We start from the raw sequence: 13,510 nt of genomic DNA, 5'->3' as shown, positions 1-13,510 counted from the left end.
AGCTTGTGAGGGAGGTAAGAGTCTCCAGCTTCAGAGATTTTTGCAGTTCGTTCCAGTCATTGGCAGCAGAGAACTGGAAGGAGAGCGGCCAAAGGAGGAATTGGCTTCGGGGGTGACCAGTGAGATATACCTGCTGGAGCGCGTGCTATGGGTGGGTGCTGCTATGGTGACCAGTGAGCTGAGATAAGGCGGGGCTTTACCTAGCAGAGACTTGGAGATGACCTGGAGCCAGTGAGTTTGGCGATGAGTATGAAGCGATGGCCAGCCAATGAGAGCGTACAGGTCGCAGTGGTGGGTAATATATGGGGCTTTGGTGACAAAAACAGATGGCACCATGATAAACTGCATCCAATTTGTTGAGTAGAGTGTTGAAGGCTATTTTATAGATGACATCGCCGAAGTCGAGGATCGGTAGGATGGTCAGTTTTACAAGGGTATGTTTGGCTGCATGAGTGAAGGATGCTTTGTTGTGAAATAGGAAGCCGATTCTAGATTTATTTTTGGATTGGAGATGCTTAATGTATATGTATATGTATGGGGAGGGGTCTGGAATGTATATGTATGGGGAGGGGTCTGGAATGTATATGTATGGGGAGGGGTCTGGAATGTATATTTATGGGGAGGGGTCTGGAATGTATATGTATAGGGAGGGGTCTGGAATGTATATGTATAGGGAGGGGTCTGGAATGTGTGGGAGGAGTCTGGAATGTATAGGAAGGAGTCTGGAATGTATATGTATGGGGAGGGGTCTGGAATGTATATGTATAGGGAGGGGTCTGGAATGTATATGTATGGGAAGGGGTCTGGAATGTATATGTATGGGGAAGTCCTGGAATGTATATGTATGGGGAGGAGACTGGAATGTATATGTATGGGGAGGGGTCTGGAATGTTTGGGAGGAGTCTGGAATGTATAGGAAGGAGTCTGGAATGTATATGTATGGGGAGGGGTCTGGAATGTATATGTATAGGGAGGGGTCTGGAATGTATGGGAGGAGTCTGGAATGTATAGGAAGGAGTCTGGAATGTATATGTATGGGGAGGAGTCTGGAATGTATATGTATGGGGAGGGGTCTGGAATGTATATGTATAGGGAGGGGTCTGGAATGTATGGGAGGAGTCTGGAATGTATAGGAAGGATTCTGGAATGTATGGGAAGGAGTCTGGAATGTATATGTATAGGGAGGGGTCTGGAATGTATAGGGAGGGGTCTGGAATGTATAGGAAGGAGTCTGGAATGTATATGTATAGGGAGAGGTCTGGAATGTACGGGAGGAGTCTGGAATGTATAGGAAGGAGTCTGGATCGTATATGTATAGGAAGGAGTCTGGAATGTATATGTATGGGGAGGGGTCTGGAATGTATATGTATAGGGAGGGGTCTGGAATGTATATGTATGGGGAGGAGTCTGGAATGTATATGTATAGGGAGGAGTCTGGAATGTATAGGAAGGTGTCTGGATCGTATATGTATAGGAAGGAGTCTGGAATGTATATGTATGGGGAGGGGTCTGGAATGTATATGTATGGGGAGGAGTCTGGAATGTATATGTATGGGGAGGAGTCTGGAATGTATATGTATGGGGAGGAGTCTGGAATGTATATGTATGGGGAGGAGTCTTGAATGTATATGTATAGGAAGGAGTCTGGAAAGTATATGTATGGGGAGGAGTCTGGAATGTATATGTATGGGGAGGAGTCTGGAATGTATATGTATAGGGAGGAGTCTGGAATGTATATGTATGGGGAGGAGTCTGGAATGTATATGTATAGGAAGGAGTCTGGAAAGTATATGTATGGGGAGGAGTCTGAAATGTATATGTATGGGGAGGAGTATGAAATGTATATGTATGGGGAGGAGTCTGGAATGTATATGTATAGGAAGGAGTCTGGAATGTATATGTATGGGGAGGAGTCTGGAATGTATATGTATGGGGAGGAGTCTGGAATGTATATGTATGGGGAGGAGTCTGGAATGTATATGTATAGGAAGGAGTCTGGAATGTATATGTATGGGGAGGAGTCTGGAATGTATGGGAAGGAGTCTGGAATGTATATGTATGGGGAAGGGTCTGGAATGTATATGTATAGGGAGGGGTCTGGAATGTATGGGAGGAGTCTGGAATGTATAGGAAGGAGTCTGGAATGTATGGGAAGGAGTCTGGAATGTATATGTGTGGGGAGGGGTCTGGAATGTTTGGGAGGAGTCTGGAATGTATAGGAAGGAGTCTGGAATGTATATATATGGGGAAGGGTCTGGAATGTATATGTATAGGGAGGGGTCTGGAATGTATGGGAGGAGTCTGGAATGTATAGGAAGGAGTCTGGAATGTATGGGAAGGAGTCTGGAATGTATATGTATAGGGAGAGGTCTGGAATGTATGGGAGGAGTCTGGAATGTATGGGAGGAGTCTGGAATGTATATGTATAGGGAGGGGTCTGGAATGTATGGGAGGAGTCTGGAATGTATGGGAGGAGTCTGGAATGTATATGTATAGGGAGAGGTCTGGAATGTATGGGAGGGGTCTGGAATGTATGGGAGGAGTCTGGAATGTATATGTATAGGGAGGGGTCTGGAATGTATGGGAGGAGTCTGGAATGTATATGTATAGGGAGGGGTCTGGAATGTATGGGAGGAGTCTGGAATGTATATGTATGGGGAGGAGTCTGGAATGTATATGTATAGGAAGGAGTCTGGAAAGTATATGTATGGGGAGGAGTCTGAAATGTATATGTATGGGGAGGAGTATGAAATGTATATGTATGGGGAGGAGTCTGGAATGTATATGTATAGGAAGGAGTCTGGAATGTATATGTATGGGGAGGAGTCTGGAATGTATATGTATGGGGAGGAGTCTGGAATGTATATGTATGGGGAGGAGTCTGGAATGTATATGTATAGGAAGGAGTCTGGAATGTATATGTATGGGGAGGAGTCTGGAATGTATGGGAAGGAGTCTGGAATGTATATGTATGGGGAAGGGTCTGGAATGTATATGTATAGGGAGGGGTCTGGAATGTATGGGAGGAGTCTGGAATGTATAGGAAGGAGTCTGGAATGTATGGGAAGGAGTCTGGAATGTATATGTGTGGGGAGGGGTCTGGAATGTTTGGGAGGAGTCTGGAATGTATAGGAAGGAGTCTGGAATGTATATATATGGGGAAGGGTCTGGAATGTATATGTATAGGGAGGGGTCTGGAATGTATGGGAGGAGTCTGGAATGTATAGGAAGGAGTCTGGAATGTATGGGAAGGAGTCTGGAATGTATATGTATAGGGAGAGGTCTGGAATGTATGGGAGGAGTCTGGAATGTATGGGAGGAGTCTGGAATGTATATGTATAGGGAGGGGTCTGGAATGTATGGGAGGAGTCTGGAATGTATGGGAGGAGTCTGGAATGTATATGTATAGGGAGAGGTCTGGAATGTATGGGAGGGGTCTGGAATGTATGGGAGGAGTCTGGAATGTATATGTATAGGGAGGGGTCTGGAATGTATGGGAGGAGTCTGGAATGTATATGTATAGGGAGGGGTCTGGAATGTATGGGAGGAGTCTGGAATGTATGAGAGGAATCTTGACTGATGATCATTCTCTTGCTTGAATAACCTGTGTAGTTGCTACTACTGACAGTATTGATTTTATTGACATGTTTGATTGACATAATGAGCGGGACACTCCCCTGGGAGGATATATAGGTGCCTCCCACCCTTTTCCTACTCAAAGCGCTGAAGAAAACGATTGATGCGGAAATGTAAGCTGATTGTTTACTTGTCCTGTCAATAAATCTATCAGATTTACCCAGCAACGGAGAGCTCCTTTTTCTTTATTTTCCTGGATAGTCACCAGTTGAAGTATCCTGGGGTAAGGAATGATAGTCACCAGTTGAAGTATCCTGGGGTAAGGAATGACAGTCACCAGTTGAAGTATCCTGCAGTAAGGATGTTTTTTTGACTCACACACTGTCCTCAGTGATGCCTGAGCTAGCTGTTTCTGGGGATAGGATGAAGGCATGGAGCTAAACCCAGGAACCTGACTCCTCTCTCTCTCTCTCCCTTCCTCTCCCTCCCTCTGTCTCCCTATCTTTCTCTCCCCCTGTTTCCCTCTCTCTCCCTATCTTTCTCTCTGTCTCTCTCTCCTCATTTTAATCCAGGGAGGCTTTGGGATCATGGAGGAGATGTGTGTGAACTATGTACACTACTACCCCAGAACTCAATTAGAGCTCTGTAAGAGTAACGTTGACCCTGGATACCTGCAGAAGTACTTCAGCTTCATCAACAGGTAATATACAGTACACGGGCACCACAGAAGGTTGGTAAAGGGGATGACGGCTCATAATAATGTCTGGAACGGAGCGAATTAAATGGCATGTGTTAGATAAGATTCCCTGATGTTTTTGATACCATTCCACTAATTCTGCTCCAGCCATGAGCCCATCCTCCCCAATTAAGGTGCCACCAACCTCCTGTGACGGGCACACCAACTTGGGGGAGTGGGCGCGTGCGTGCACACACACACACACACACACACACACACACACACACACACACACACACACACACACACACACACACACACACACACACACACACACACACACACACACACACACACACACACACACACACACACACACACACACAGTAGCTTCATTTCTAGGTAACACCCATCTTCTTTTTTAAGAAGAGCTAGCTGTCATCTTTAACCAAACACACACTGCATCTTGATTTCCGTTTTTTGCTGACTCAGCTACCATTAGAGAATCAATCTCTGGAGAACAATCAATATTCTCCTCATCAAACAGCTGTTATTGTTCAGCAGATTAAATCCACTCGCACAGACCTCACACGAACCAGCAGAAGAAAACTGCTCATTCCATTCCTTATATAAAACAATCACCAACACAAGGTTGAGAGGTGTGACGACTATGTCACATAAAATTCAAAGAGTTTGGGAACAGATTTGTGATGTCCCAATACCATGGCATCGTGTTTATGAACTGATATGCAAAAACAGCAATGTACGCATCAATCCGTACTATTCAATTTAAACAAAATTATTAAAAACTTTAAACATCTATATATGGGGCATTGAACAGTCAGATTGTGCAGACTGCCACGAGGAAACAGAATGAAAGGATAATTTCTCTTGGTACTGTCCTTCGGTGGTTATGAAGTCATAATGTCTGTGTTCAGATGGACCAACAAACAGTACTGTTAGGAGATCTGAAAATCCACAATCAAAAGGAAATATGATTATACTCTTAGGTAAAGTATTTATTTTCAGGGAAATCAATAGAAATGGTACAAATAGAGAGGTTCATGACCCTCGTAAGACATCACAGTAAAATATAGGGATGAATTGCAAAAGGAAAGAGTAAAATGGGTAAAGATGGGTTAGTCTGTAAACATCTGAGGGAGCTCTACGAACAATTCCTTTGACCTCATGGCTTGGTTTATGCTCTGACATGCACTGTCAACTGTGAGACCTTATATAGACAGGTGTGTGCCTTTCCAAATCATGTCCAATCAATTGAATTTACCACAAGTGGACTCCAATCAAGTTGTGGAAACATCTCAAAGATGTTCATTGGAAACAGGATGCACCTGAGCTCAATTTCGAGTCTCATAGCAAAGGGTCTGAATACTTATGTACATTTCTGTTTTTTATTTTTAATACATTTGCAGAAAATCTAAAAAACTGTTTTTGCTTTGTCATTATGGGGTATTGTGTGTAGATTGCTGAGGATTTTTTATTTAATCCATTTTAGAATAAGGCTGTAATGTAACAAAATGTGGAAAAAGTCAAGGGGTCTGAATACTTTCTGAAGGCACAGTATAAAAGGGGATTAGAAAGGATGCAGGTAATGGTATTTGATAGATTCCAGTTCTTTCATAGATGGTCTACCTCCCATTCCATATTCATTCACATCAACCTGGTTCTCCGTATGCTCCTTATTTGTTTTTACAACAAGCTCTGTCTATGAGGGAGTACTAACATGAGCTTGACCATGACCATGCTTGGACATTCAATGTCTCATCCTCCCTCACCCTCCTTCACTGTCCTCTCATCCTCCCCCTGCTCCCTCCCCCCTACCAATCCTCCTTCACTGTCCTCTCATCCTCCCCCTGCTCCCTCCTCCCTCCCCTTTACCAATCCTCCTTCACTGTCCTCTCATCCTCCCCCTCTTATACCCCCTCTCTCCCTACTTCACCCTCCTTCACTGTCCTCTCATCCTCCCCCTCTTACTACCCCCCCCCCCCCCCACCTCACCCTCCCCCCTCCCATGTCCTCCTCTCAGGTTCCAGGGTGGTGATGCGTGTAGCTGTGGTCAGACCAGTGTGACGGACCAGTTCTCCTCATTGTCCTGGGACTCCTTCAGTGGAGAGGTGCTGAACTCTCTCTACAACACCGCTCCCATCTCCATGGCCTGTAACCAGTCCTCTGCCAAGCTCTTCCCTGTGAGTATAGTACAGGACAGTAGAGTACAGTTATAGTATAGGACAGGACAGTAGAGTACAGTTATAGTATAGGACAGGAAAGTAGAGTACAGTTATAGTAAATATTATAAATATTACACTGGAGAAGAAGGCAGTCATTTTAAAGGTCCCCAACCGATTGTGTTTTTTTATTTGTTTATTTGCGTTGTTTGTAACTTATTTTTGTACTTATTTTGTACATAATGTTGCCGCGACTGTCTCTTATGACCCGAAAATAACTTCTGGACATCAGGACTGCGATTACTCACCACAGACTGTCAGAATCCTTTTTTTCTTTTAATGAGTCTGAGGAGCCCGACGTGAACAATATACTGCTTTCTCAGGAACAGGCCCAGATCCCTGTGATTTGCGTGAAGAGGAGGCGGAGAAAAAGGGGCCAGAGGGTGGGCAGCCTTCTGAGAATTCATAGGTGATCGAATAAACCCCCACTTCCTTCCATTCTGCTAGCAAACGTGCAGTCTTTGGACAATACAATAGATGACCTACGCAGAAGATTAAACTACCAACGGGACATTCAACACTGTAATATCTTATGCTTCACTGAGTCGTGGCTGAACAACAACACTATCAACATACAGCTGGCTGGTTATACGCTGCACCGGCAGGATAGAACAGCTGCATTTGGTAAGACAAGGTGCGGCGGACTATGTATTTTTGTAAATAACAGCTGGTTCACGATATCTAAGGAAGTCTCAAACTATTGCTCGCCTGAGGTAGAGTATCTCATGATAAGCTGTAGACCACACTATCCACCTAGAGAGTTTTCATCTGTATTTTTCATAGCTGTTTACATACCACCACAGTCAGAGGCTAGCACTAAGACAGCATTGAATGAGCTGTATTCCGCCCTAAGCAAACAAGAAAACGCTCACCCAGAGGCGGCGCTCCTAGTAGCTGAGGACTTTAATGCAGGGAAACCTAAATCTGTTTTGCCAAATTTCTATCAGCATGTTAAATGTGCAACCAGAGGAAAAAACACTCTGGACCACCTTTACTCCACAGACAGAGACGCATACAAAGCTCTCCCTTGCCCTCCATTTGGCAAATCTGACCATAATTCTATCCTCCTGATTCCTGCTTACAAGCAAAAATTAAATCAGGAAGCACCCGTGGCTAGATCAATAAAACAGTGATCAGATGAAGCAAATGCTAAGCTACAAGACTGTTTTGCTAGCACAGACTGGAATATGTTCTGGGATTCCTCCGATGGCATTGAGGAGTACACCACATCAGTCATTGGCTTCATCAAGTGCATTGATGACGTTGTCCCCACAGTGACTGTACGTACATACCCCAACCAGAAGCCATGGATTACAGGCAACATCCACACTGAGCTAATGGCCAGAGCTGCCACTTTCAAGGAGCGGGACTCTAACCCGGAAGCTTATAAGAAATCCCGCTATGCCCTCCGACGAACCGTCAAACAGGCAAAGCGTCATTACAGGACTAAGATTGAATCGTACTACACCGGCTCTTACGCTTGTCGGATGTGGCAGGGCTTGCAAACCATTACAGACTATGAAAGGGAAGCACAGCCGAGAGCTGCCCAGTGACACAAGCCTCTCAGATGAGCTAAACTACTTCTATGCTCGCCTCGAGGCAAATAACACTGAAACATGCATGAGAGCACCAGCTGTTCCGGACAACTGTGTGATCACTATCTCCGCAGCCGATGTGAGTAAGACCTTTAAACAGGTGAACATTCACAAGGTCGCAGGGCCAGATGGATTACCAGGACGTGTACTCTGAGCATGCACTGACCAAATGGCAAGTGTCTTCACTGACATTTTCAACCTCTCCCTATCCAAGTCTGTAATACCAACATGTTTAAAGCAGACCGCCATAGTGCCTGTGCCCAAGAACACTAAGGTAACCTGCTTAAATGACTACCGACCTGTAGCACTGACGTCTGTAGCCATGAAGTGCTTTGAAAGGCTGGTCATGGCTCACATATACATCATTATCCCAGAAATCCTAGACCCACTCTAATTTGCATACCACCCCAAAAGATCCACAGATGATGCAATCTCTATTGCACTCCACACTGCCCTTTCACACCTGGACAAAAGGAACACCTATGTGAGAATGCTATTCATTGACTATAGCTCAGCGATTAACACCATAGTGCCCTCAAAGCTCATCATTAAGCTAAGGACCCTTTGGACTAAACACGTCCCTCTGCAACTGGATCCTGGACTTCCTGACGGGCCACCCCCAGTTTTTCAGGGTAGGTAACAACACATCCGCTACACTGATCCTCAACACAGGGGCCCCTCAGGGATGCGTGCTCAGTCCCCTCCTGTCCCCTCATGTTCACTCATGACTGCACGGCCAGGCACGACACTATCATTAAGTTTGCAGATGACACAACAATGGTAGGCCTGATCACCGACAACGACAAGACAGCCTATAGAGAGGAGGTCAGAGACCTGGCCGTGTGGTGCCAGGACAACAACCTCTCCCTCAACGTGATCAAGACAAAAGAGATGATTTTGGACTACAGGAAAAAGAGGACCGGGCACGCCCCTATTCTCAATGATGGGGCTGCAGTGGAGCAGGTTGAAAACTTCAACTTCCTTGGCGTCCACATCACCAACAAACGAACATGGTCCAAGCACACCAAGACAGTCGTGAAGAGGGCACGACAAAACCTATTCCCCTGAGGAGACTGAAAAGATTTGGCATGGGTCCTCATATCCTCAAAAGGTTCTACAGCTGCACCATTGAGAGCATCCTGACTGGAAACTAACTCTACCGTATAGGGACCTGGTGACTGGAGACTAACTCTATCGTCTCGGGACCTGGTGACTGGAGACTAACTCTACCGTATAGGGACCTGGTGACTGGAGACCAACTCTACCGTATAGGGACCTGGTGACTGGAGACTAACTCTACCGTATAGGGACCTGGTGACTGGAGACTAACTCTACCGTATAGGGACCTGTTGACTGGAGACTAACTCTACCGTATAGGGACCTGGTGACTGGAGACTAACTCTACCGTATAGAGACCTGGTGACTGGAGACTAACTCTACCATATAGAGACCTGGTGACTGAAGACTCTACCGTATAGGGACCTGGTGACTGGAGACTAACTCTACCGTATAGAGACCTGGTGACTGGAGACCAACTCTACCGTATAGAGACCTGTTGACTGGAGACTAACTCTACCGTATAGGGACCTGGTGACTGGAGACTAACTCTACCGTATAGGGACCTGGTGACTGGAGACTAACTCTACCGTATAGAGACCTGGTGACTGGAGACTAACTCTACCGTATAGGGACCTGGTGACTGGAGACTAACTCTACCGTATAGAGACCTGGTGACTGGAGACTAACTCTACCGTATAGGGACCTGGTGACTGGAGACTAACTCTACCGTATAGAGACCTGGTGACTGGAGACTAACTCTACCGTATAGAGACCTGGTGACTGGAGACTAACTCTACCGTATAGAGACCTGTTGACTGGAGACTAACTCTACCGTATAGGGACCTGGTGACTGGAGACTAACTCTACCGTATAGGGACCTGGTGACTGGAGACTAACTCTACCGTATAGAGACCTGGTGACTGGAGACTAACTCTACCGTATAGGGACCTGGTGACTGGAGACTAACTCTACTGTATAGAGACCTGGTGACTGGAGACTAACTCTACCGTATAGGGACCTGGTGACTGGAGACCAACTCTACCGTATAGAGACCTGGTGACTGGAGACTAACTCTACCGTATAGAGACCTGGTGACTGGAGACTAACTCTACCGTATAGAGACCTGGTGACTGGAGACTAACTCTACCGTATAGAGACCTGGTGACTGAAGACTCTACCGTATAGGGACCTGGTGACTGGAGACTAACTCTACCGTATAGAGACCTGGTGACTGGAGACTAACTCTACCGTATAGGGACCTGGTGACTGGAGACTAACTCTACCGTATAGAGACCTGGTGACTGGAGACTAACTCTACCGTATAGAGACCTGGTGACTGGAGACTAACTCTACCGTATAGGGACCTGGTGACTGGAGACTAACTCTACCGTATAGGGACCTGGTGACTGGAGACTAACTCTACCGTATAGGGACCTGGTGACTGGAGACTAACTCTACCGTATAGAGACCTGGTGACTGGAGACTAACTCTACCGTATAGAGACCTGGTGACTGGAGACTAACTCTACCGTATAGGGACCTGGTGACTGGAGACTAACTCTACCGTATAGAGACCTGGTGACTGGAGACTAACTCTACCGTATAGGGACCTGGTGACTGGAGACTAACTCTACCGTATAGAGACCTGGTGACTGGAGACTAACTCTACCGTATAGGGACCTGGTGACTGGAGACTAACTCTACCGTATAGAGACCTGGTGACTGGAGACTAACTCTACCGTATAGAGACCTGGTGACTGGAGACTAACTCTACCGTATAGAGACCTGGTGACTGGAGACTAACTCTACCATATAGGGAATATTCTCATAGAGAAACACTGCACAGAAACACATACCACCACACACGATCAAACACACAGTTCAAATGTGCGCTTAACCATCACACAAAACAAGTCAAAAGATTACAATACACTTAAGGTCTTCACAGTACAATGATGTTCACACACACACACACACACACACACACACACACACACACACACACACACACACACACACACACACACACACACACACACACACACACACACACACACACACACACACACACACACACACACACACACGCACGCACGCACGCACGCACACACACACACACACACACACACCTTGCCTGACTGACTGCTTCTGTGTTTTGTTTGTGCCAGGGCGACTGGGAAAGGCAGGAGCTTCCTGTTGTGACATCACAGCTCCAGAGGCCCCGCTACCCGTGTGAGGGGGGCAAGCTGCCCTCCCAGAGCAGTGAGCCCACCGTGGTGCAGCCTGACAGGGGGGAGGAGGTCTGACGCCCCTCTCCTCTGTCTGAATATCAACCCCCCTCCTTCTCTTTCTCTCTCTGGTGATCTATTTCACCTCCACTACATCAACAACACAAGGACTAGCATGATATCAGCTCTGTCATCATCACATTCCAGAATTATTACACAGTGAATTAAAACAACATACTCCAACATCTCATTGGACAATACATATCTGGTGAGAATCTTAAAACGTTGTCACATTGTTGGGTGAAGATACTGGTGGATAAATATGAAGCTTGATTTTACTGGTCGTCGTGGTTTATCATTTTAAGCTGTATGTTAATCAGTGACATCAAGAACTGCATATCAATGATACATGTTAAAGTCTTCTAAACCTGTCACTTAATTGATTTGGACATATAGGACCAGTTTCCCAGAGGCAGATTAAGCCTAGTTCTAGTCCCATGCTTAACGAATCACATTATTGTCGATCCCAAAGAAAGAATTCCTGCATTGCATTTGAAATGAATCAATAAAGTGTATTGAAGAATTCACAGGCAAGCAGTTCTACCTTTTGTTTTATACAGGCAAGTAATTATCTTTCGTTAATTCATTATCATTGACTCCAATACACTGGGTATTCAGTTCTGCAATTAACATAGCGCAGTATACAACACTAATATGAACAAAACAGCTAAATTAAACCAATGGGATCATTTAACATGCTCACATATAGAGTACCACAGTAAGAGTCATAATACCCATAAAACCTAGCGGTCAAACAGGGAAATGGTGCCAATCGTTTTTCCACCATACATTTTTCCCATAGGGGATTTTAGAAATAGTTCAAATAAGGGCTGTGTTTTGTGTAGGCTTACCCTGGCGTGACGTTTTGATAACCGTGTATATCCTTCTAGGATAAGGTGGTCGGCAGGGTAAATGTCCTTTACGCAGTTGTTTGAGGGGTCAAAGTGCAACTTGAGGTGTGCCTTAGCTTCGAATACCACTCCGATTCCCTCCAGAGTGAACTTCTCAATCTTTAAAAATTCAGCATTGACCTGAGAGAGAGAGAGAGAGAGAGAGAGAGAGAGAGAGAGAGAGAGAGAGAGAGAGAGAGCACACACAACCATGGTTAAACAACACCTCTGAGGCTTGATTGCAATGAACAGGCAGAACTTAACCTCCTGCAGGTTAGCGCTGGATGTCTTAAAATGCTACAAACAGGAGATTACATTCCCTCCTGGCTAAACTTAGCTTGATTGCTAGAAAAAAAACCTACAAGGATAAACCATCAGGTTAGTTGATCTCCTGTTGTTACCGTGTCAAGTGACTACGATACCAGACAGCTGGTCTAGATTCTCTACTCTCGCCCCCAATGAAATATCAACCCATCAGGAGCAGGGGAAGCCGTAAGGCTGATCAATCAATCAAATGTGTTGTCATCTGTTGCTGCTTTGCTATGTTGTCTCTCTTGTTGGGATGTGTGTTTTGTCCTATATTTATATTGTATTTATTATAATTAATTGTTTTAATCCCAGGCCCCTGTCCCCGCAGGAGGCCTTTTGCCTTTTGGTAGGCCATCATTGTAAATAAGAATTTATTCTTAACTGATTTGCCTAGTTAAATAAAGGTAAAATAAAATCAATAAAGTATTTGTAAAGTCCTTTTTACATCAGCACATACAGTTGAAGTCGAAAGTTTACATACACTTTCAAACTCGTTTTTCAACCACTCCACATATTTCTTGTTAACAATCTATAGTTTTGGCAAGTCGGTTAGGACATCTACTTTGTGCATGACACAAGTAATTTTTCCAACAATTGTTTACAGACAGATTATTTCACTTATAATTCACGGTATCACAATTCCAGTGTGTCAGAAGTTTACATACACTAAATGGACTGTGCATTTAAACAGCTTGGAAAATTCCAGAAAATGATGTCATGGCTTTAGAAGCTTCTGATAGGCTATTGACATAATTTGAGTCAATTGGAGGTGTACCTGTGGATGTATTTCAAGGCCTACCTTCAAACTCAGTGCCTCTTTGCTTGACATCATGGGAAAATCAAAAGAAATCAGTCAAGACCTCAGAAAATAAATT

At 45.0% G+C, this 13,510-nt stretch overlaps 1 protein-coding gene across 1 annotated transcript in view; it reads left to right on the top strand.

Annotated features, from left to right (window-relative positions):
* Nucleotides 1–11,970, top strand: part of LOC139538287 (dopamine beta-hydroxylase-like) — a 38,424-nt gene extending 26,454 nt beyond the window's left edge. Inside the window, exons 10-12 of the mRNA XM_071340140.1 lie at nucleotides 4,149–4,276; nucleotides 6,297–6,456; nucleotides 11,317–11,970. Of these exons, the coding sequence (XP_071196241.1) occupies nucleotides 4,149–4,276; nucleotides 6,297–6,456; nucleotides 11,317–11,454 (426 nt within the window). The 3' untranslated portion in view covers nucleotides 11,455–11,970. The remainder of the gene's footprint in view (nucleotides 1–4,148; nucleotides 4,277–6,296; nucleotides 6,457–11,316) is intronic.
* Nucleotides 11,971–13,510: the final 1,540 nt, after the last annotated feature.

This window comes from Salvelinus alpinus, chromosome 1 (assembly GCF_045679555.1).
Source record: "Salvelinus alpinus chromosome 1, SLU_Salpinus.1, whole genome shotgun sequence".
Taxonomy (NCBI): Eukaryota; Metazoa; Chordata; class Actinopteri; order Salmoniformes; family Salmonidae; genus Salvelinus; species Salvelinus alpinus.
The sequence above is the reverse complement of the archived record's forward strand: the minus strand, read 5'-3'. Positions and strand labels throughout refer to the sequence as shown.